The sequence below is a fragment of the Lissotriton vulgaris genome, chromosome 5 (genome assembly GCF_964263255.1).
Source record: "Lissotriton vulgaris chromosome 5, aLisVul1.2, whole genome shotgun sequence".
Classification (NCBI taxonomy): Eukaryota; Metazoa; Chordata; class Amphibia; order Caudata; family Salamandridae; genus Lissotriton; species Lissotriton vulgaris.
This window is the reverse complement of record NC_141693.1, coordinates 1,589,327,758-1,589,350,028: the sequence shown is the minus strand read 5'-3', so window position 1 is coordinate 1,589,350,028 and position 22,271 is coordinate 1,589,327,758. Positions and strand designations below refer to the sequence as shown.

The following is a 22,271-nucleotide window of genomic DNA, read 5'->3' as shown; positions in this document are numbered from 1 at the left end:
TTTCAGCTGCCAATGCCACCCTGCGAGAGGTGCGACCCCTCTGGGCAACACAACCGTCACTGACTCCTAGGGCACCAGCAGCAGCTCGCATCAGTGAGGATGGTTAGAGCCCCAGGGTGCTGCTGTGGGGAAAGGGCGCATGGAGAAGGGCCTGCCAGAATACCCGTCCTAGTTTCTGCACAACCTGGCAGACTGGGGAATTTCCTACCTGCTTCCATTGAGGCTGCTGTGGGCGAGTGGAACACAATGAGTGAGGATTGAGAAGTTGGTTGGGGGGACTGGCATGATCTCAGATACGACACGGTGGGATCAGGAGGCTTCCTGCTGTGATGCACCTCCTGTTCCCTTACCACGGGTAAACCAAGGGCTAAACCACAGGGATCACAATCACTGCCACCAGATTCACAACAGTACTTGTCTGAACTGGAGGCTCAACTGGACTCCTATCCACCCACTTTGCAGGGCACCCTGGACAAGATCTTAGGTGCCATAGAAGACTTTAAATCTACTTTTCAACATGAAATAGGGAAGGTATCCATTGAACTATGCTTGCTCCACGCAGACCATCAGAAGCTGACTGTCAGGGTGAAGGACACTGAGACATCCCTGGTAGACTTGCACCCCTCCCATCAAGGCATGAAATCCCAACTTACTCACCTGTAGGATTGGGTGCAACAACTGTAACACAGGGTGGAAGACTCAGAGGGATGCAATAGGCATAACAATGTGTGTATTATTGGTCTCTCAGAGGGAACAGAGGAGTTGGATAGTGTGGCCTATTTAGAACCCTGGCTGAAAACCGTGGTGGCTCCGACCTAGTGTACGCCTTTCTTTTGTCTGAAACCGGTGCATTGAGTACCTGCTCAGCCACCGGCTTGGGCTGCCCGCCCAGACCTGTGGTCGCTATGTTGCAACACTACAAAGATAGAGACTTACTGTGGTGGCAAGCACGAGAGGCAGCAATGGCCAGGTCACACTGTTCCTGGACATCACAGCGACAGTAAAGGTCAAATGTGCCCTCTTCTTGGAAGTGAAACGAGCGCTAAAAGAGGACGGAGTCAGTACTCTCTCATATTCCCAAGCAGACTGAAGATTCTGCGGAATAGCCAATCTCACTTCTACCATAAACTGGATGAGGTGTGGGCTTAGTTGGAGGCGCATCGGACTGGGACATACTAGACTCCCAATGACTCAGAGGGGGTTTCCCATGCCTCTGAAAGTGACATAGATCATGAGGTGGGCATGCGAGCAGGACCATTGTTGACGCCAGACCCCGGCTGAGTCCGAAAAGGGTAAAGCAGCCGCACTGCAGGCTCCACGTTGCTCACTGAGCCTGTGGCCTCTGACAGGGAGAACAATAGTAGCTGGATCACCAGGACAAAGCCACAGACTCCAATTCACTCCATGTCAAGAGTGATAGACTCCCGGGAACCCCCACACTGCAGGAGACATTATTTTAGCAGTGCCACTCTTCTTACATGATGCATTGGGCCCATCATGAGGGTGGGGCCTTTCTTGCTCGGGCCGATGCTGTTTGCGCCTGAACTGGCAATCTGTCTTTGACTTTCACCCCCTTTTATTTGCTGCTTTGGAAGTTCAGTGGCTAGAATGCAGTGTGATATTCACCATATGGTTATGTGGCTGGCCGTTGCTGGGTTGCTTTGGGAATGGGGAGTTGGGATGTTTACCTTGTTCTTTCCTATTTTTTGTTGTCCTTTTCTGTCTCTGGAGTGTGGCTGCGGTGTGGGGTGGTGTTTGCTGGGAGGGGTTTGCTTGGCGGGGTTGCTGGTTGGGGAATTGTCTTTGCCGGTTTGTTATGTAGCAATTGAAATGGCTAACAAACTTTACACTTACAAACTGATGATGTAGCCTGTGTACCGTGACCGACTGGCACAACATCTTGAAATACCTTAAAAGACAAGGGTGCATGTTGCACTGCTTCAATAAACACACCTCACTCTTGCAGAGGCTGAGTCCCTTCAACGTAGGTGGCAGGGTCAGCTTCATGCTACTACATATTCTATCTTTGCGAGGGAGGTCTTGTTATAGGTGTGGGTAGGGGTTCCCTTTTAGAACACTACAGTTGACATTGATAAAGAGGGCCACTATTTCTTTGTGGAGAGGTGACTCTGTGGACAACCTGTGGTCCTGGGTAGTGTCTACGTGCCAAACCAAGATCAGGTCTGGCTCGCCTGACGGGAGGGCCATACCAAATTAGCGGCGACTTATGTGTTCTAGACATGGCCATGGTGAGCTCCACTCCCCTGCTACCGAGGGCCATGGCACTTAGAGCAGCTTTGGGCCTGACTGCTGGGACTTAGTAAAGTATTGGTATCCTGCCTGTTGCCCCGCAGGCAAGAATTGATCCACAGAGATCCACTGGTTTAAACTCACCCGCAATACCTCTCATAACCTCCTGAGGCTCTATTCAATCCCCCATTCTTGTGACCAACACCCTCACCCTGCTGCAGTGATTGTATCTGTTGGAAAAAACTTTGATTCAATGTGTTGGGATTACTTTGAGGCTACCGTGCTTCGAATGGGGCTGGGTGCCACCTGGGTCTGATGGGTCAGATTGCTTTACATTCACCTTATGGTAAAGGTTAGAACGGGACGGACAATCTATACAGCCTATGAAATATTTAGGTACACCAGACAGCACAGCCCCCTGTCGCCCCTACTGTTCACCATGGCTACTGAACTGTCGGCAGAAAAGTTCTGCATGGAGGGGCTGAGTTGGAGCAATACACTGGAGGCCTCTACACACAGTATTTCACTGTACGCAGATCATCTGTTTGTTTACCTCTGAGATGGTGTGAGAGATGTCCACTAGGCGGTCCAGCTCCTCTAGTACTTTGGCCACTGTTCTGGCCTTTGGGTAAAATGAGGCAAAACTTGTGTGTTCCCGGTAATAGCTGGGACAGTTCGCCCCACTTCTTGTCTGTCTGACCTATAGCTGTCAGGTATTCCACGACTTAGCAGATCTCCAGGAGGTATACTTGGGGAAGGCTCTCCGGTCCCTAAAGTCCTATGTTTCCTTCTGGTGCTCTCTCCAGTTGCCAGCCATGGGCCGAAAAGCGCTCTCTAAAATGGTTATGCTCCTGAGACTCTTATTTGTTTGTATCTCCCAGTGAGAATTCACGTGACCTGGTTTTGGGGACTTGATGCACTTCTCCGGGGACTGCTTTGGGATGGCGAACATCAGAGAGTCTCATAATAAGAGAGAGGGACCAAACATTCCAAAGGGAGGGGTACCACGAAAGACGAAAAACACAAAAAAGAGGGGCCCCTTTGGATTGATACACACCTCTCACACCATTCATACTCAATTCATACACAAACTGCCTCTTCACCAGTAGGATGTTGATGCTCTATGAAGAAAACTGTGTAAAATCTGGGGTGACAATTGTTTCAAATTTCAGCATTTTTTTACAAATCATTTACAGCTGTTACAACTGATGCATGTATTTTTGCCGGTTTTCTTTTGGAAATAGGAATTCGTTTTTCCTTCTGACGTTTCCGAGTATTTATGTGTATTAATGAGTTTTGTACACAAATGGGTGAACTGCTGGTGATGAGGGCTGTGACGCACTGGGGTGCCGACTCCTTCCCCCCAGAGCTACCGTTGGTGGGCCTCTACCATGGTGAGCCTCTGAGCTACTTGACTGCAGGGCTACTGGACTCCTGGACAGAGGCTCGTCTGGTTTACCCTGGCAGACTGCTTCCAGATGACTTCCCTGATTCCATTTGGGGAATTGGTGGAACAGGCCGCCTACCATGGGGCCAATTTCTTAATTACGAAGCACTTGTCCATGCCTTGCATGACCTGTGGGGTGCTGCAGAGGTGGAACTGCCCACCCGCGTGGTCTTCCAGGTCTTCTTGACACTGGAAGGAGGTACCCACCTGATCACATTGTTTTTCAGGGTGCTCAGTAGACTAGTCTTGAAATCACTGGATGCCCTTTGGGCTCGCTGGATGAATGCGGTGGGTGGGAGAGTATCGGATGCTGACTATAGGAGGGTACTTGCTTCTCCACAGATGGTCTCCGGTGGCTTGCGGCTTGAATACATACAATACAACTACACCCATAGGATTAACCTTACCCCCCACAGAGTTAGGGTTGTATATGGTGGAGGGGACCCTAGAAGATGTCCTCACTGCGCTGCACTGGACTCAGATTTTGATCACATGACCTAAGTCTGTCCCGAAACTTACGGGGTTCTGGGACGAGGTCTTAGCGAGACTCAGTAAGACACTGAATAGACCACTTGCCAATATGCCTGTTATCTGCCTCTTGGGCCTCTTGCATAGACCGGCCCCCAAGAAGGTGGGGAACAGATTTATAGACTTGGCTCTGGTCCTGGCCAGAAGAGGAGGAGCCATGGTTTTGAAGTCACCCAATGGACCTTGCCTGGAAACCTGGGTGAACAACGTCACACTTTGGGCCCAAGCCAAGGAAAGGACACTGTAAAGAGAGAAAGCACAGGGTGTGTCTTAGACCTATCGCACCCCTCTGGAAGGAGGTGTTGATGAATGGGAATTCCCTAGGTCAACTAATGAACTTTTGGGAGATGATGAGGAGGGGTTTGACTGAGGATTTTTGAGCCGGCCGTGGCAGAGAGTCTGATGCTGCGGGGGATAAACGCATACATGACCTGGAGTTATGAAAGGGACACGTTGGAGGGGATAGGGGGACCAGGGGGTGGTACTTCCGTGATGCCCCCCTGTGGGGCCCGCTGCATATGGTCCTCTCCTCTCTCATCCGCCTGGCCTCCCCCCCCACCCCGGGTCACGATTATCCTTCCCTTTTCCTGCTCATTCCAGTTTCTCCCTGGATACTGCTTGCACACTCCAACACAAGGCTTGGACATGAATGGACACAGTTCTAGACCATTTGTGATATGAAATGTTTTCTTGTTATTGTTTTTATTGTATATGGTTCTCCTGTATATGTGACCACATCCCTACTCCAGTAAGTTGCAATTGTTACCAAATGACTGGTGAGCCCCAAATGACCTTATTATCACCCTGTAAACTAGGATGAGCCTCTCGTACTGGGGATCACTAAACCAACTCCTACTGCCTTGACAAATAGTAGCTAATTGAAATGCCAATAAACAGAAATGTGTTAAAAGGCTCTTGATTGCATGTCTTATTGTTTTGTTGCTCTCTTTGTGGTCAGGCTCTGGAACGGCATGGCGGAATTGACTACATGATTTCCAATGCTGCAGTTAATCCCTTTGTTGGAAATATCTTGGATTCAACAGGGGAAATGTGGGACAAGGTAAGGATGTGTCCTCTAGGATAGAAAATAGGGCAGATATGGTGGACCACCATTACACACCAGCCAGCAGTAGGGAGTACAAGACCAATAGTTGGCTATCCATCCCACATAAACTGTTACTTCAGCATTACTCCATGTCCTGGTTAAACAGTTTCACTGCAAGAAGAGCACTTGGTGGTTCCTGTAGTAAAGAAAGGCGCTGTACCCTGAAATACACTTTTGCTTGATCTACTCAAGTAACCAGGCCATCTCAAGTTTAATAGAAGCAAAAACTCTTGCTCTTCGCTCAATTTACGTGGTCTATTCTGTGGGTTTTAGGCATTCTGTGTCTTCAAAAGCACCAAGAAACTCAATAACTATGTTGGTCCAAAAGCATTACCAACCCAGATCTGCAGGTCTAACTGGAAGAAAAACACTTGAGTACTGTTTTGCTTCAGCAACATCCTTTGTCCTCACCATTAAAGATCACTATTTCAGCATATCACAAACACCAGGAGTTTTTATATTTTCAGGTCCTCTGGTGTCCTTCAATAATCTTTCCATTCTTTGGATTATTGCAGATTTTTGATGTGAACGTGAAGTCGATGTTCTTGATGACGAAGCTATCGGTTCCTCACATGCGGAAGCGAGGGTGAGGAGAGCTCACATTGTTTATGTTTATTAATTTACAAACGTAATTCCTGTTAGACTTGTGAGTGGAACTAGAGCAAAGATATAGAGCAGTTTCCTACATGAAGGATGAAAGTGTGTATACCGGTTCTTAACTTTTTTGACTACTGTGAACCCCCACTGAATCACTCCTGGTAGCCCGTGACCCCAGCCTAATCAATTTCTATGATTTGAACCTCAAATAAAAAACACAAAACTACTGAAACAAAAATACATTAAACGCCTACACACATTGTAAAATATATTCTTTAACTCACAAAGAAAAAAATATATGAATATCGTATTTTAACGGGAAGGTTAGAACTTTTTAAGATTTGGTTTTATTTCTAAATGACAAAGCTATATCCTGGACTCTAGCATATCATTTGTTATTTTGACCTCCTAATGTATCCTCTCTTTTTGTCAGCACATAGTGCTTCAATTGATGCTACCAATCGCCTATTCAACTGTTTGGTGTACCTGTGTGGTCCCACGAATCAAGCTAATGATACCAATTTAATAATTAGTCTTCAATTTCCAATTCCTTCACATTTACAGTGTATTTTACATTTTTGCATACTTATATATATATATACATTATTAATCAGGTAAAAAGATTGAATTTTCGAAACAGTCGCAGACTGACCAACATACTAAGAAGTGTTGGTAAACAATAGCTTAATAATACACAATTGATGTATGCGTCCATGCAAATTGCAGTACATTTACAGAAGTGGGTAGAACTGCCTATTGAAAAGACTTTAAACTACACTATTTGAAACCTACATTATTTCAGTTATCGTGCGAGCCCCATTGAAAGTTGTTCTTCACGTTTGAACCTGAATATCACTAGGAAAGTGGAACTACAGATTCCTAAAGGAAGATACTTACAGAGGCGGGCTGTCAACACTGCAATTGTTCTTACCTCACTACTTGTTCTGGATTTTTGCATGACAAGAATGTTTTCATATGTGAAGTGTAGAGGAAGAGATGGTTAATTCTTTTTTTTTACCTTAGTTTGTATTTATTTTAGAGTGAATCCTTCAGCGCACTTGTAGATAAAGGAAGACAGTATTACATTTGATTCTTTCCTTACTGGGAGCCAGTGGAGGCTCTTTAGTTGGGCTGCCACAGGTTGCTACTTCTCACATCCAAATAAGGGACTGCTGGTCAGAGTTTGGGCTTCTTCTAGTCTCTTGTTATGGAATGCTGGAAGACAGTCTACAGAGGACTGTGATAATCAAGATGGGCATTAACCAGTGCATCAATAATTGAAGGGAAGTGTTCAACGTTATGTATGGAAGTATTTTGAGTCGTTTTAGTTTTGAAAATGTGGCTTTTAAAATATGGTCCAATCTAAGAATTGAGGCAGAAGTCAGAATTCCACTGGAACTAAGGTTCTTGCTTTTGACATTTTTGTCAAACAAAGAGGAGGCATGAGTAGGGCAGCAAGGAGCAGGTTAATCCATTTCCACAACAAGATTTTCTTGACAAGATGATGGATGCCTAGGACAGTTTTTGAGCCTTTAGTTTGCAGCTATTGCATCATTGCTAGATTTCTTTTCTTTAGTTTGAATACTATTGGATATAGCCACAAATTGGGTCGACCTATTGTAGATTTGGGTCCCGTCAGCACAGGCGTGAGACTGGAGGTGATGGCCATGGTAGGTTCCTACGAGGTCGTCCTGTGGGACCCTTTAATTGATTAAGGGAGTGGAGAATTCTAAATCTTGCTTTTGGTCTCTGATTGGCTAGAAAGGATTTGAACCAGCAGGGAGCTTCCTCCGAGTCAGTTCCACGAAATTTGGTCTGTGTAGAAGGATTGAATGCTCTAACGTGTTGAATGCAGCTGGTGTTGAAGGTGGCTGGAGCATGAGCATGCTTAGTGCAGTATGTTCTGCTATTTCTAGGATATTTTGCTACACTGAGAGTATAGCACCTTCTGTTTGTTGTCTAGGATGAAAGTTAGATTGGTGAGAGTTCAGGAGTGACTTTCCCTCTAAGCGGGCTTGAAGGAGCTGGCTTTGTATATGGTGCACACCTATACAAGTAAAGAACCTTGCACTAATCCAGACAGCCCTTATTTAGATTTTAGTGGTCTTAGACACACATAGAAAGCTCTCTAAGCGGTAGCTGTGAAGAGCAGCCTTCAGGCTTAGTCCAGAAGTAGTATAAAACAGCATATTTTACCAGAACTAATAAATTTAGTGTAGGTTAAAGGAAAAAGAGCCACACAGTGTAGTTATAAAAATAAGTACATTTATTATACACACTCACTTACACGCTGGTATATGTCCTACCAGGAGATATCAACACAATACACACAATATTTTAAATGTAAACAGGTAAGTAAGCACAAATACACAGTGGCCTCCAAGGGGAGACCAGACCAAATAATAAAAAAGTGAAATGCGAACTGAAACCAAAGTCTGGACTTGGATCAGAAGATTCAAAAGAGCGGGGGCCCAAGGAACCATCTGAGGTAAGTACCAAGGAACTCCAGGGAGGCTGTGTGCAGGGTGGACAACAACAAGTACAATTTCCCTATTTATAACTTTCAGAAGGGTAGTTTATCCACAGATTTTCATGTCCCAAAGACAAGTAGTATTTTCTAAAATATAAAGTTTATTAGATTTTCTAATGCAGTATTAGACATTAATATAAATAACACATAAGGATCACATAAAACGTGAAATTATCATAGAAGTCATAAAAGTGTACATCAATAGTTATGGAGCCCCAAAATCATAATCAGTAGACCAGTAGACAATGTGCAATTACAGACTTCAAAACAGAACTCAAATATAAAACAGTAAATCAGGTACATACAGAAATCACAAAGCAAAAACAGTGATGTCATACACAGAATATACCATACAAATATTTACAAAAACACAGAAAATGCATCGACCCCAGTTTTGGAGGTGAGATTTATTTTAGCCAATTCCTTCACCAGGGCGCTGAAAAATCAAGTAGGGTGGTGGCCCACAGCCATCCTGGATACAAGTACTGTTCCTCAATGTGCAATAAGAGGAGCTCAATAAAAATACATACTACATACGTCCGTAGGGACAACAAAATAAAGAAGATATGGTAAAACAGCATCACGGGTATATAGTCTAACGGAGCATGTTAAAGACAACTAAATAAATAAAGATAAGAAAAAGTGCACCAAAGTGTATGGTGAGGAGCAGCAGCCATATTTAGAAATGGTCCCATAACTGTGTGCAGCAGACCAAGAGTAGTGCTAGTATAGAGTTATGTTATGTTATGTTATTAGGGTTCTTCTATAGCGCAACGGCTACTCCAGTAGGAGTGTCCCGGTGCTTTAGCGAAGAGGTCCTTTAAGAAGAGGAAACATAACTGCAGAATAAAAGGAACAGCGAAGTTAACTGGTAAACAGCAGGTTTTTAATGCCTTTCTGAACGACATCAGACTAGGGGCCTGTCTGAGAGAAATGGGAAGCTCATTCCAGGCGCGCGGGGCCAGGTAATGAAAAGAGCGCCCCCCTTGTCTGGTTCGCTTGATGGTTGGAACAACCATTTTAGACAAGGAGGCAGATCGCAAAGTTCTGCTCGGCTTGTAAAGAGCAAGGCGCTTCCTAATGTACCTAGGGCCTGAGTCATGAAGGGCCTTGTAGGTCAGCGTCAGGCTTTTAACGAGAGCCCTCTTGGCTATAGGAAGCCAGTGTAGTTCCTTCAACAAGTCAGAAGCACTAGCTCGTCTAGGGAGTCCATAAATAGCCCTGGCAGCAGAATTTTGGACTACTTGAAGTCTCCTCACGAGATATTTAGGGAGTCCTAGATAGAGGGCATTTGCATAGTCCAAACGCGACCCAACAAGTGCTTGGACAATGACCCTTCGATGGTTCATAGAAATCAAGGGGAGGAATTTCCTGAGCATCCGCAGGATCCCGAAACATTTCCCCGAAAGACAGGATATTTGAGGCCCAAAGGTTAACTCATTGTCAACAATGATACCTAGATTTTTAGCCTTGGTACTTGCATTAACCGGTGGAAACAGGTCTTGTGGCCACCAACTTTTCCAGTTTGGTTCAGAGACACATCCAAAAAAAAGCAGCTCCGATTTATCGGAGTTGCATTTTAAGCCGTGTCTTTTGAACCAATCAAAGACTGCTTCTAGGCAGCCTCTGATGCGGATCCCATCGAACACCTCATTCTTGTCGTAAGTGAACAAGAGCTGGGTGTCATCAGCGTAAGACACGATCTGAGCGCCGAACGACTCCGCAACCTCTGCAAGGGGGGGCCAGAAATATGTTAAAGAGCAGGGGGCTAAGAATAGACCCCTGAGGGACCCCCACTTCCAGAGTTGCCATAGCTGCGGAGTGAGGTGGCGCCCAGATCGTTTGTCGACGGCTAGCTAGAAATGATTTGAGCCAGTTCCACACCGTCCCCCGGAGACCACAATCCCAGAGTCGAATTAGGAGGGTATCATGGGGAACGGTGTCGAACGCCGCCGACAGGTCCAACATGACCAACATGGCCTTTCCTCCAGTATCCAAGACCTCTCTGATGGCAGTGGTGACTTCAAGTAGCGCGGTCTCTGTGCTGTAATTCGCACGAAACCCAGATTGAGTGGGGTGCAACAGATTGTTATTCTCGATGAAGTCAGAGATAGATCTGTGCACATGTCTTTCCGCCACCTTTGCCAGAGCAGGGAGGAGAGAAATAGGCCTGTAGTTGGCATGTATGATCGGATCCAAAGCTGGTTTTTTTAGGAGTGGAAGGATGAGAGCACTCTTCCAAGCCTGAGGGACTACGCCAGAAGACAATGAGGAATTAAGAATGGAATTGATGGGGCCATTTAGCACAGGGGCTATTTTGTTAAGGCAAGAGACCGGGCAAGGATCTAGAGGAGAGCCCGACTTCAAGCTTGTCAGATGGTCTAATGAAGCAGCAAGGCTCTACTGAGCAGAGATGCCTAGGGATGGAGAAGTAAAATCCTTGACAATTTTAAAGAGTTCCTTACAGGAGTTTTCAGATTCGTCTATCCGACGTTCAAGATAGGATTTTTTTCCACTCCAAATCATCTTGTGGTAAGATCTAGTTAAGTTTTTAAATTTTTCTTTCTCAAGAGGATTGTAGTCTTTCCTCCAGGCTCTTTCTGCTCTCTTGCAGTTTTGACGGGCTTCTCTAAGCTGAGATGTGAACCAAGGAGCAGAAGGACGTTTGTTTCCGGGTTTAGCGGCTTTCTCAGGCACGAGATCCGCCAGTATAGTCGTGAGCCAGTCAGTGTAATGAGCTAGATCGATTTCCACATTACCTGACAAGGTGCAGGGTGAACATGACATGGCCTGTAGTAGCATCTCATTAGAGAGCAGATGAAAAGGCCTGGAAAGTCGTTTAGCAGAGGTAGTGGGATTTGGTCTAGGGGGAGGGGTACTTAATAGGAAAAAGGAGATTAAGTAATGATCCGACCATAATACTGGCTGAGGAGCAAGTACATTAATAGGGACGGTGGAAAAAACTTGGTCCAGAGTATGGCCCTTATTATGCGTGGGATCATGAATGAAAGGTGTAAGTCCTAATGCTGTTGTGACCTCCATGAGTTTCATTGTGTCAGGATTTGTGGCCTCATCCATGTGTATGTTTAGGTCGCCTAAAAGTAAACAATGTTCTGATTTAAGACATGGGACAGAAAGTGCTACCTGCAATTCATCCAGGAAAGAACCTAAGGGACCGGGAGTTCTATATACGAGAATGCCGGTACATGCCTGGTGGGGAGACAAATGAAGTGTGAAGCCGAGCGCCTCGGTGTCCTGAATATTGTCTATCGGGAAGGTAGTGCAGTGTAGCTGGTTGTTAACTATGATAGCCACACCACCCCCGCGCCCAGATGTTCTGTCCCTCCTGATGATGGAATAGTTAGGTGGGATGGCGTTGACTAAGTCAGGGGCCGAGGTATCACTAAGCCAAGTCTCTGTGAGAAAGAGGCAGGATATATTAGAGTTATCGAGCAAATTCCAAATATCTAGCGCATGACAGCCTAGGGAACGTGTGTTAAGGAGTAGGCAGGTGGTAGTGATAGGTTGATGGATCAAAATCGGCTTGTTGTGTATAGGAAAGTGCCATCCGCACTCAGTGCAACCTTTCCTACGGGCACGGCAACCAGGAAAGACAGAGTGGCAGCGACCTACCGGAGGACGCATATTTAAGAGGGTCTCTGAGGAGTAAGAGAAACACATAGCTAAAGCCGAGAGTAGTCAGAAAAGATAACTAAGGCATAGATTCATCAAGCGAAATTGCAATCGCAATGGCTGCGAAACAGCGATTACGATCGCAATTTCTGCTCCCGCAATTCGTCAACAACAAAAGCATCAAATAGCGAATTCGCAAAACAAAAAAAATCGCAAAACCAATGTGGAACCCCCATTGCGATTCCTTAACAGCGATTACCCACATTTTCTGCGAATTAAAATGCGAATTCGCAAATATATTGCGAATTCGCAAATAAATCGCTAATCCAATTTATCATAAATCGCAAATAGTGAAAAACAGCAAAATCGCAAAAAACAAGTCGCTATTTAAGGAGAAGCCAAACCAGGTGGTAACCATGAAGTTCCATTGGAAAAAAAATGCTAACAAGAAACAAGTGTAGGGTAAATCAAACACTTAAGGAGACACAGTAGGAGCATGAGGAAAGTCACAATGCCAGGTCTCTACATCTTGGCAAGGCGGCTGAGGCTTCAGGCTGCAGCCCAGAACCGATGCAGGATCCAGGAGCACATCTTCCGGCTGCGGATTACACTCCTGGGCCAGATTGAAGAGGAGATCTACTCCAAATTCAGGCTCAATGGGGCAATGATAACTAAGCTCATCAGAGACCTTGACCCCTTGATGCAGCACCCAACAAGGAGGACCAATGCCGTGCCCACCCATGTCCAGGTCCTGTCCTGCCTGCACCCCCTGGCTTCCGGAAGCTTCCAGGGGATAGTTGCATATGCAGGGGGGATATCCCAGAGTACACTGTCAGGCTGCCTACAGAATTTCCTGGACGCCATGCTGAGCCGGATAAACCACTACATCACATTCCCAACAACCGAACAAGACTTAACACAAACATAACTGGACTTCTATTACACCGCCCATTTCCCACATGTAATTGGCTGCATTGACTGTACCCACATTCACATCTGTCCACCCGCAGAGACCGAATACATGTACCAGAACCGCAAGTCATACCACTCACTCAACATCCAGATGGTCTGCAATGCGAAGACCATCATCACCGACATTGTGGCCCAATACCCGGGGAGCACGCATGATTCGTTAATCTTCCGGCACAGCGGCATACACACCCGCTTGACCAGGGGTGAATTTGGCGAAGGACATCTCCTAGGTAAGTACACATGCCCACATATAGTATGTCGTGACCATGATGCTGCGAATAACAGGCACTGACCCTCTGCTCCTACCTTCAGGTGACAGCACCTACGGACTCCGTGAATACCTCCTCACCCCATACCTCAACCCTGCTACACCACAGGAACGGCATTACAATGCTGCGCACATACACACAAGAAATGTTATTGAGCGGACATTTGGCATGTTGATTCCGCATCCTCCACAAGACTGGTGGGCCCCCAAATACCGGCCTGAGGTCTTCTGCTGCATCGTGGCCGTGTGTGCAAATCTCCACAATATTGCCACCAAGCGGAGGATACCTGTGGAGGTGTCTGGTAGTGAGTCGGAGGAGGACAACCTTCCACCTGCACATGTGCATCATGCACACAGGGAGGATCCTGCTGAAGGACACAGGCGCCGCAAAAACATCACACTGAACTATTTCTAGTGCACCCATACCCCTCACACATCACTGCACTCATGCATGCCACATGAATTAATGACATGAGGAAGATTTGTGTTCAAAATAAATTCTTATTTTTTTGGTCAACAAGCTCTGGATGTACTTTACATCAGCCAAAATTTGTACAACTGTATTGATTCATACAGGTTCTTGTCTCCAGAGCAGGCGTGCGTGGTTACCTCACCAGGCACTGCCGGTAAAGTATAGTCAGTCACTGGCGCCTCCTGCCGAACGCACCATGTCGCCTCTCCAACTCCACGTTGGGAGTGGTCGGCCGTGATGCATCATTGGGCCTGGAACTGCGGCGCCATTCAGGTAGCACCTACACAGACAGGCTTCATAGGTTCAATGTACCCTCACTGGCATCATCACCCCCCCTTGCATGGCCACAGCCGCACACCTGTTGGTTCTCCACAGCGGTGGTGACCTGCTCCAGGGCCCTTGCTACATCTTGGCAGAATTGTACCATCTGCAGCTGCATTGCCAGTGACCTGTGCGACAACTGCGAAGTGCGTTCCCGATAAGGTGGTTTGACCGGGTCTAGGCAGACAGCCTTGTCAGCAGCTGGCAGTGGCGTCGGCGGGTGATGTCCTGCTGCACCACCATCAGTTGGTTGCTCTCTTTTACTGCTGCCATTAGCTCCTGCATGCTTTCTGTCAGTTGGTTGATGTTGCGCGCAGTCTTGTACAGCTGCAGCTGCATGGCTGCCATGAGCTGTGCCTGCTTGTGGTGCACAGCAAGCATCCGAGCCTCAATTCCTAGCCCTAGGTTTTGTGCCTGTTGCTCCATGTCTGGTGGTGTGGCCACGGAGCGCTGCTGCCTCATCCTGCCGCTTGCCTGGGAGCGCACAGTGGCTGTGCAGCGTGTCTGCCTCCTGGGTGGTGGTGGGGTCTGCTCCACTGCCATGCGTGACGCCTGGGGTTAGTTGAGCCCCTCCTATGTCTGCAGGGGTGGCCCTGTGCATTTGGGCCGGTGCTTGTCCAGGTGCTGGTGCAGGTGCAGGTGTATGTGATGGTCCAGCTGCTGGTGTTGTTTGGCTCTCTCCCTCCATCTCATCAGGAGTCTCCGCAATGTGGGGTGCCTCGCTATCAGAGGTCTCAGCATATGCACCACCTGTGATGTCAATGAGTGCATGATTAATGATATGATTCAGGCAACTAGGATGTAGCAACATGCATGCAGGCTTCCATTCCCTGACTGGCTTTAGGGGTATGATTCACTTGACTGTTCGGGCTGTGTGTGTCTATCAGGACACATTGTCACACTACAGGTCCCACAATGCAATTGGGCGTTTGGGATGGGCAGGGACTGTATTACTGGGGGTTACCAATATGACTTGCTCTGGGGGCATGGGCATTGTTCGGGGACGGGGTCGCTGTTTCATTGCTCTTACCTTGTGATTGGTGTGTGGCACGGGAGCTGTCCAGCTGAGTAACCCCTACGCAGGCTTCAGGGTTGATGGTGTCCTCCACCAAGTCCTCCAGTGGTGTGTTAGCAGGAACTGTGAAGTCTCCTCCTCCTGTGGCCATTCTCTCCCCCAGTCTCTCTGCAATGCGCTCCTTGGCATGGCCTCTGAGGTCGTACCACCTCTTCTTGAGGTCTTCGATTGACCGCTGTGTCACTCCTACGGCGTTGACGTTTGCCCTGATGCGCAGCAGATGCGCCTTTTTGTAGCCTCGGGCACCTTCCTGGACAGCTTACCAAAAAGCTGATCATGGTCCCTGCTGACTCCCTCAATCAAGTTCTCCAGCTCTTGTTCAGAGAACTTGATTTTTCTCTTCCTGCCTGTGTCACTGGATCCTGCTGCATCCTGGGACATTCTGGTGTCAATGTGTGTCCTCTCTTGGAACTGCAGGGTGTGTCTCCTGGAGCTCAGTGCTGTGCCTCCTCCTCTATACAACTCTGTGTTGCAAATGAGGCATGGAGCTGCCTACTTCCTGGTTGTGATGTCATCATTGTGCTCAAAATGCGAATTCCCAAACTGCGAGATCGCTATTTGTGATTTCGGTATTTGCGAAATCGCAATTTGGGGTTGGGAAACAGCTGATTCTGTGATTTTCCGTAATTCGCATACGGTGATTGCGGCCGATTGCGAATCGCAGTTCATTAGCGATTTTGATGATGCATCCGATTCTGCGAATTCTAGATAGCGATTCGGTATTTTTCGCTATTTAGAATTCGCAGAATGGGTGCTTGATGCATCTGGGGGTAAGTTCCCAAAACACAGTAAAGAAGAAGGTGTAAAGAATAATAGTGGAGCCAGTGTTTTCATCTGGTAACAGAAAATAATGAAGCTGTTACAGGTCAGGGGCAATGGCGCCTCTCCCCACTTAATGGGATACTAAGGGTAGCTATGCTGTTAAACAAAAAAATGCATAGAAAATTGCCATGAGATGGAGTAGCAAAGTAAGGGGTTCACTTATCCTTTATAAAAAGTAAATAACTTAGGGAGCATCGAGAATAGTAACAGACTCCCTCTCAACAATGGAAGATATACCAGACATAGCACACCAAGGGTGTAAGGGAATTACCACATATGTCCCAATAACTAAGAGAACGCTTACCCTTATAGTAGAAGAATAACATGAATAGGGGCCCGTGGTTAGCGATACCAATTTAAGGAAGCCAGAATAGCGAAAATCTAGGAAGACAGAATCAGAACACGATTGTGAAAAATAAATAAAGCAGTAACCATGTAGCCTACTAAAATGATACGGTTCTCTACAAATGACTTACTCAAGTGGCGCAGTGCAGGCTCCACCACAGAGAGGGCTTGGTGCCAATAGGAAAATAAGGCAAATTGTGAAACCTGGAATAAGGAGCTGCTCAATGAAAGGAGGTGAGCTCTAAAAAGAAGACAAAAATACAACAAGTATAGAAGAGCTGCCAGCTCAAACGAGAACACATAGGGGGACAGGACTCTAAAGCGCTTACCAGAAAAGTCGACTTTTCCTTTAAACAAGTAAATCAAGGCAATGGGTTTTGCTGTCCTTGCAGCAGCGTGCGGCCAGGCCGGTTCCCAGGGTCAAATGTAAGCACAGCAACCGGTCACACGTAAGCAGTTGCTTCGAGAACGGGCAGCACCTGGGCTGCTAGAGCATAGAATGTTGAAAGGCCTCCTAACGGGGACTGGCGGGTGCCATACAGATGATGGAGAAATTTACAATAAAGCATTCTCCCATGGTAGGTGTTCATTAAGGCCTTGACGGACGCCTGAAGTGTATAAATCCAGAACACTACTCTTTTACTTCTGAGGCCTTCAGAGTTGCCATCCTTGGGATGATGATCTTCTCCAAGATCATCCATTTGAGATCCTTTTCTGAGTGGTCAGATACATACCAATGCACAACCAGAGGAGCACCAACCCATTTGTTTTTTATAGCAGATTTGTGCTCACTAAACCTGGTTCTGAATTCTCTGCTTGTTTCACCGACATATCCCTGCTTGCAGGGACACAGAAGGAGGTATATGACATTAGAGGATCTACAGTAGGGCCATTTCTTTAAATTGAAATGTTTGCTTCCCCCATTTCAGTTCTGCCATAACAATAGCAAAGTTACACACATGGCAGTTGCTACATTTATGTGTACCACAGATGGGGTCCTTACCAGTGATGGATCTTTGTACAAACTGTCTATGTTCACAAAATGTAGATTTCACTAGAGAATTTCTTAGATTCTTATTTCTGTTGCATGCAAAAGTAAGTTTCGGAAGGGGATTCTCCTGCTTGTTGGAATTCAAGATATTCCACTGTGAGTTAATGATTTGGAGATGCCTATTGTCACAGTTGGAGTGTTGGGTGTGTGCAAGGTGGAAACACAGCCGCGTACTCAATGCAAGTCAATGGGACAGTCGCGGTTGCATGAAGAAGGACCCAGCCTAGTGGTCCATGAGGAGAGCAAAGGAAAGACAGAAGGTTGGAGAGTCACCCTACCCGTGGATACCACAGGAACTAGGATACCTACCTCAGTAAAGATGGTGAAAGGGTCCGGTGGAATCCCAGGATCGATTCTTGAAAAGAGGTACCTACATGCAGAGGGGACAGAGTCTACACCTGTCAGGAGTGACCAGGAAGCACTGAAGACCAATAACAATTGATGACGGAAGATGCAGGCATGATGACAGTGACCGTGTTGCTGCAGCTGTGAAGACCAGGCGGTGCTATGAAAGACCCCGAGCTGTTCATGAGTTGTCCCAAGTCTGCAGTCAAGAACCAGGGGCTTGGTGTTCGATGGGAGCAGCAACAAGCCTTGGCAACAGAGGTGATAAATGAAAAAGGTGCAGTGTTGGGACCAGCAAGGTCCAAGGGACTCACCAAGTGCAGCAGAGTCAGAGCAGACCCTAAGCAAGCAGAGGAGCCCACTGGCCAAAGGCATAGGAGTCGCAAAAGGACCTCGAGCAGCTCACCAAAGATGCAGACCCATGGTGCAGAGGATGCGGTTAGGCCCTGGCAGACAGAGATGATTGAGGCAGAAGCTTCTAATAATCCGAAGATCTCTGGAAAACAAACCCAACAAACCTTGGCAACAGCAAGTTGACGTGGTGCAGAGGGATCATGTTCCAGTGGTTCTGACAAAGAATACTATCCTCAAACTTGATGAGAGGACAGGTCAGGCCTTGAGGAAGTTGCAGAACCACTTCCTGTGCTGCTGAGCCTTTCGGAGTCTGTGGGATGTCAGGAGGAGCAAATTGGTTGACTTGGTTGCAGTGCCTGCATATGCAGGGGAGTGACTCCTTCACTCCAAGGCAGATTACTTCGGGTGTCTTTGACGCCCATAGGTCTGGAGTGGAACCTGGGTGAAGCACTGTTAGAAATGGGATTTCTGGTTGGCTAAGGCTTGCGCCAAATCCAGGCAGAAACCACCACTCTAGTCAGGGCAAGGGAGTCACACGCCAAGATAACCCCTGCTCACCCCCTTGGTAGCTTGGCACGAGCAGACAGGCTTATCCCGGAGGCGATGTGTAAAGCGTTTGCGCGCGCACCCAGGAACAACACCCAAGGCCCGCCACAAAGTAAACTCCACACAAGGTTATATATAAAAAAGCCTCTGTATTACAAAACACATTAGATAGTAAACACACACTTTACAATGTACCAGAGGCACTGGCAGAATTTACAGGGGATTATGTACATTCGACAGGGCCACAGGGACCACTGTCAGGAATAGGCACTTTTAGAACTAGCACTTTGTAGAATTAGCACTTTGTAGGACTAACACTTAGAACATAACATAACCTGTAGCACCAAATAGAAAATGTAGCACACAACCAGTAACCACTGGTAAACGGTAAGTACCACCTACGCAACCCTAACCACCTTAGGAAAATATCACGCAGGGAACCAGGAACTCACAAGTATAACTATACAAGGAAAAACAACCACCTAAGCATAAAAATACATTTAGGGGTATAGGCAAGAAGCTTGGCACATGATGTATAAGAACACATTCAGAGGTATAGGCAAGCACATGATGCATGAAAACACATTCAGCATATATTCACATATTGCGGAAAGATCACATAGGGCATAAATATGTACCCCACGCAAGGGCAGAACACCAGAACTGTCCCCTAGGCCAACTAGCCTTTCCGGGGCTGAAACGCCCTGTGTCCAGAAAGTCAGGGCTGGGCTGCGCAGGCAGCCAAAGGAGATTCACCAGGGCCTAAACATAGCAGCTGCCCACTAAGTGCTGGGCAGCTGGGGGTCTCCTCTGTGCTTTTCACTTAGGCAAGGGGGCACAAAACAACATGGGAGGTAGGGAGCCTTATGGGCTCTAGGCAATAATGCCCGACGTTGGAGTCCCCCCTCTGGGGACTTGGAATCAACAAATGCCCCCTAAGCCTCTCGTGGGCTCTCCACAACAGTGTGCCTTCGTTGGAGTCCCACTCGGGGGACTCGAGATGGGAAATCGCCCAGTAGCCTCTCTAGGCTCTCAACAATACTGTGCCCCGGTTGTTGAAGCCTCGGGGCTCGGAATGTAGCAATGCCCCGGGGTCACGTCGGAGCCTGGTAGGCTTAAAATAAACAGTGCCCCCTGAGCCTCTTGTGGGCTCTAACTAAAATAATGCCCCCAGGAGCCTTGACAGGCTCTACACAACTGCGCTCAGGTGAGCCGGCCCGCTCGGGGGACCCTTACTAAAATGATGCCCCCACCACTGCAAAGACGGAGCCCCACTCACCGGAACTCCTGGGCCGGGTGCTCCTCTTCGGTGCTACTTCCTTGCTGCGCCTCCTGACGGCTGCGGGGACGGGAAACACTGCCGGTCTCCCTCTTCACACGGGGGACCGGTGAGGTGCGGCAAGGCTTCTCGACCCGCTCCCCGGGTCTCTTTCTTCTTCGGGCAGTGCAGGGCACCAGCAGGCAGTCCGGGGCTCTCCCTCGCTCTCTAGAGCCCCGGTGATGACGCGGCTATCTTCTTCCGGGTCAGGTTAGGGTACTTCCGGGTCGGGACAGCAGCGGCCCGGCAACGTCTTTGCACACTCCTGGGCTGCGGCGGTGAATTCTTTCTCCTCAATACGGGGTGGGCTCCCGTCAAATGAATAAAACAGGGTGGGCTGCTGTTCTTGAGGCACAAACAAAGTCGGCAAAAAATCGGGGTGGGCACCCGCGCCGCAACCCAGCTAACAGGCTCTGCAAAATGCAGGGTGGGCACCTGCCTTGAAGACCAGCCAAAAGGGGAATCCCCACGCCGGGGAATCCCTCTAGGAAGGGATCACCTGCACCAGCGGCGCAACGTGCTATTTTGAGGGGGAGGCCAGCACTCCCTAGGCACTGGCAGGCCACCTAAGTCCCCCCACGTCCAGGGACAGAGTCCAAAAAGAAGGGAAGGCAGTGGGGGGGGCAAAGGCTGGGCCCAAGGGCCAGCTCACAGTTCCCTCCAGGCAGGGAGGCAGTACCAGTGGCGATCCTCCTGGCGCCCAGCAGCAGGCCCCCCTCCTAGTTAGGATCAGCAAAAGAACATTTTGTAAGGGGTCACAGCCCCTTTTTATTCATAAAAATCCTTTGCCTGTGTCTGCAGGGTGGGGGGAAAACTAGCTGCAGCTGGTTTTGGAGCACTCCGTTGGGCTCAGCCACTCTTCCCATTCACTAGCAAGGCTAGGGTTATCAGTTGCACCACAGGGGGCAGAGCCAGCATTGTGTGGGGAAAGCCCAGACCTATTCTGGTCCCAGGTGCACTTTTCCCCGGCCATCAACATGCAGATCTCCCATTCACCACCGGGGCAGACCCATCCTGACTCATGGAGCCAGGCTCACCAGCCAGCTCCAGCCAATCACAAGCCAGACAGCCAATTTAACTTTTATACACAGACCAGCCAACTTCTAGAAGTGGCACTTCCACACTAGACACATTTATGCCGCACACATCATCGCACAGCATTCATTCTCACGAGTTTGCACATACCAGACTCGAGCGTGCACTCCCCACGCATCAGGAACTATCAGGGACACATAAATTCCCCCATGCATTCCTATGGGAGGGCAGGCCAACCTCACTACACGCACGCACTTTACCCCTGGACATAGTGGTAAAGTGCGCAGAAGCAAAAAATAACTAGCACCAAGTCACATATCAAAAGCAAAAAATTCTGGGGTGAACTGCCAGAAGGGCCAAGTCCAACACGCACAGACCATGAAGAAGACTTGCAGAACAAAGAGACCAGGTACAGCAGGAATCTTCCTTGACGCAGTCTCAGTTCCAGGCAAAGTCCAGCAAAGTCCAAGGTGCCCAGACAGTTAGAGTGATTTTGAGTCTGAATCTGGTCCCACAATGAATCTGAAGAGCCACCCACAGGTAAACCCTTAAGGGCCCTAGGGAAATGGCTTGGGTGATTCAAGGGTCCTTCCCAGAGGAGGGGATGGACAGAGGGGAGGGTACTCCCATGCCCTTTGTCCAGTTTTGGACCAGGGCCGGAGCCAAGGGATCCCTGAACTGGCTCAAATTGGAGTAAGCAAAGAGGGCACCAAATGCACTCTTCAAAGCAGTCTGGTGGCACTGGCAAGCACCCCCAACCCAGCCCAATACACAAAGTCCTGTCTGGGATGTGAACACACCTCCCTGTGACAGAAATCCTATTGTTCTACCTTCCCCTGATCAAGCTCAGCATCAAGAGGGTAGAATTGTGTCTGTGGTCGACAGCAGCACTAGCTTGTGGTTAGACCCTAAAAGGCTGGTGCCGGGAATACAGGGGGAAACCCTGGAGACCCCCAGTGCAAGGGATCCTACATGCAACACTGGAATCGGTATTGGGGTAGGATTCCAACATGTTTCTTACCAAAGATGACCGGTTTCATGCAGCCAATATATAGTTAGAGATCTCGTATTTGACATGATGTCCACTATATGTGTTAAAAGGCTGATCGCACTTACAAAGCCTGGAGAATCGATACATTATTGGCTTAAATGCCATGTTGAATAATGATCTCTAGGCAATGGTCTTTGATATGTAACTAGCTTGTGGACAAGGTTTTCCCGTTCAAGAAATTATCCTGCAGCCGGATGTGGAAATCA

At 47.9% G+C, this 22,271-nt stretch overlaps 1 protein-coding gene across 4 annotated transcripts in view; it reads left to right on the top strand.

Moving 5' to 3' along the window:
* LOC147716752 (dehydrogenase/reductase SDR family member 4-like) overlaps window positions 1-22,271 on the top strand; it is a 197,851-nt gene that overhangs the window by 107,970 nt on the left and 67,610 nt on the right. For all 4 annotated transcript variants that reach the window (XM_086923697.1, XM_086923695.1, XM_086923696.1 and 1 more), the window contains exons 4-5: window positions 5,184-5,285; window positions 5,846-5,916. In XM_086923697.1, coding sequence (XP_086779823.1) covers window positions 5,184-5,285; window positions 5,846-5,916 — 173 coding nt within the window. The remainder of the gene's footprint in view (window positions 1-5,183; window positions 5,286-5,845; window positions 5,917-22,271) is intronic.